A 2976-nucleotide genomic window follows, 5' to 3' on the forward strand; every position below is an offset into this window, starting at 1 on the left:
AGCACTTCCGGTTCCATTGTCCTGAAGTCATTAGGTTGTTTTGAATGGGTTTTTAGTTAAATGGCTGAAATAAGGTCTGTGGTAAACACAAGCTCGAGATATTTTCACATTTTATTCAAGACATGCTGTAAAATACACCAGTTATTGGTGACGTTGAAGTCAAACGACCATGGTGCAGATCATGTATAGCCTACATTTAGCTTGTTACTTCTGGTGATTATATTTAAGGTTCAAAATTCATAAGTTATGTTAATTTTTATGTTCATTATGTTAAAAAAAATCATATTGAGTTTTTGTCAAGGGAATTGGCAATTGGGGTGATAGTAACTTTTGGGTTGGCCTACAAAAATACATCTGCAGCACTTTATAAAATTGATTTATTCAATATTTAATGTTTCCTTTGTTCCCACAGGGGAGCAGTACTACCAATATGAGTTCAAACACCAACCTTCCCATGGAGAATGTGACCGCATGACCAAATCCTCACCCTCTGTTGCCTTCACACGTTATACAAACCTGTACTGTGACTTGGATAATGTGTTTGCTCTGCTCTTTCAAGGCAGTAAGTCTGTGTGCATATGTTGTTTAAGCAGGGGGTTCAATAAATGTCCGGTTTGCTGAAATATTCCCTGTCCACCCAGTTCAGGGGCATCACAAAGGACCACGTTTCATTTCCAAAGACTGGATTGGCATCAAACCTCCCATAGATGCAGCAATGGTTGGCCGACTGTACGTAAGCCCTGGTCCCTCACCATCTCCAGCCACCAGCCTGAGCAGGGGCCGAACCAGACAGAGAAAGAAGACTAGGGGCCGAGGAGCCAGAGTGAGCCGTTCACTGTTCTGGGAAGACTTCGGATTGGACTATGAGGAAAGGTTTGTTAATTACTGAGGTCAGTTGAGAGGACATTTGGACAGTAGATGTATTGATTATATGTCTAAATGTGTGTTATATAGGTATTATGGAGCAGAGAAGCGTGGTAAAAACCAGAAAAAGGGCCGTGGAAGACGTCCATCTTTGTTTGACATGAGCTATGATCCAGATGACTACATAGATCATGTGGAGATTGTTCAAGAGAAGGCCACACCTGTGCAGAATGTCTTCTTCTTTAAGAAAGGTACTTCAGACAAAGATAATGTTCTGTTGATTCTCTTTTTAAGGTGCATCATTAAAAAATCTGTGTTCAAAACTTTGTTTACAATGATTCTCTGTGGTAAGTCTAGAATAATGATCTATATTTTGAGCAGCTTTCAGGTTTACATCATAAAAATCTTGTTAAAAAATCAACACCTTGCAAAAAAAAAAAAATAGAGAAGTATGTTTTTTCTTTTTCAAGAAATTAACTTTTAAAGTCGTTCCTACGTAAGTTAACTAGTTTTCACTGTCTAAAGACACTTATAATGTTAAAAACGATTTCTACTTTAAATAAATGCTGTTCTTTTGAACGTTCTATTCATAAAAGAATCCTGAATAAAATGTATCAAAGTTTCCCAAAAATATGAAGCAGCACATTTTGATAATAAGAATCATTGATAATAATAAGAAATGTCTCTTGAGCACTGAGTCAACATATTAGAATGATTTCTGAAGTTCTATTTTTAATTATTTTAAATTGCAATAACATTTCACACTATTACTGTTTTAATGTAGTTTTGATCAAATAAGTGCAGCCTTGGTGAACATTCTTACTGACACCAAAGTTTAGTGTGTATGTTTTATGTTAATAAAACATATTGCATTTGTCATTTTTTCAGTATTCATATTAATATTGTGGAATTTCTCCTCTAGATAAATACTACAGGGTGGACCTGCAGACCAAACGGATTGACTACGTAAACCCTCCTTACCCAAGATCCATTGGCAAATATTGGTTGGGATGTAAAGAAAAGGATTTATCAGAAAAAAGATAAGAAACAAGGTTTTCATATTTGAGTTGAAAGTGAAGATTTTGATGTTATTGCTTAATTAGATGTCATTTATGAGGATTAATCATTACTATCAATATTATAGTTCTCTAAGTATTCCTGATGTGTTACATTACAGTAATATCTGACAATAGTTTTGCATGCATTAGGGAAAAGCTTCTAATAACCTTATTACTATAATGCAATAAGATACAATGATCTCGATTGAACTTCTAAACTGTTCTTGTTATAAGTTTGAAAATACTGAATAATAAACTGAGCAATCATTATTGTGTTATTTTCTTAATTTGGTATGTTTTGATATGTGCAAAACATCAAACTTATTAAATATATATCCTAAAGCAGTACTGTTAGACACACTGGTCTAGCATGCTGGTTAGCAATTTATAATAAGCAATATGTGGTGCAAAAAAAAAAAACCTTTTCAAAATAATTTTTCTAATCTTCACTCAAAGATTATGCTTATGCTGTTATGCAGAATTTGTTGTTTAATCTACAATAAATTAATATTAATTTATTCATCATTTATGCAAACTGCATGCCTGAATATAAGCAGAAAGCTGGTTATTTGCCAATTGAATTGATTATATTATATTATATTATATTATATTATATTATATTATATTATATTATATTATATTATATTATATTGAGGAATCTATTTTTAAGGAACAAAATAAAAAAAGTGTTTGTTACCTAAGTTTGAGAAAAATGCAAAGAATGATGCATGCTTCAAGGAAGGTAAACATGTAATTAGTTTTTCCTAAGATCATAAACAATAAAGAAAAATAAATGGGAAATATTATTTTTATCATGAACCTATAAGAAATTATTAGTTTCAATCTACTATTAGCTATATCTCAAAACAAGCTGGGAGGTTAAGTGTAAGCTTAAAGATGGAAGAGGAAGTTCCTCTGATTTCACATTCTTCAACTCCTATTTATCCCAATGACAATATCATCCTCTAGTGGCATAAATGAGTGTGGCACGCATAGAGAGCAGCAGTATGGCCATTAAAGGGGTCATATGATGCGATTTCAAGTTTTCCTTTCT

At 33.0% G+C, this 2976-nt stretch overlaps 1 protein-coding gene across 1 annotated transcript in view; it reads left to right on the top strand.

The window, feature by feature from the left end:
* The window catches only part of LOC107587225 (vitronectin-like), a 16485-nt gene extending 14293 nt beyond the window's left edge, over positions 1-2192 (top strand). Inside the window, exons 2-5 of the mRNA XM_016274922.1 lie at positions 413-562; positions 642-873; positions 955-1115; positions 1787-2192. Of these exons, the coding sequence (XP_016130408.1) occupies positions 472-562; positions 642-873; positions 955-1115; positions 1787-1908 (606 nt within the window). The 5' untranslated portion in view covers positions 413-471 and the 3' untranslated portion in view covers positions 1909-2192. The remainder of the gene's footprint in view (positions 1-412; positions 563-641; positions 874-954; positions 1116-1786) is intronic.
* The last annotated feature ends 784 nt before the right edge of the window (positions 2193-2976 follow it).

Source organism: Sinocyclocheilus grahami, unplaced genomic scaffold, assembly GCF_001515645.1.
Source record: "Sinocyclocheilus grahami isolate Dianchi unplaced genomic scaffold, SAMN03320097.WGS_v1.1 scaffold91.1, whole genome shotgun sequence".
Taxonomy (NCBI): Eukaryota; Metazoa; Chordata; class Actinopteri; order Cypriniformes; family Cyprinidae; genus Sinocyclocheilus; species Sinocyclocheilus grahami.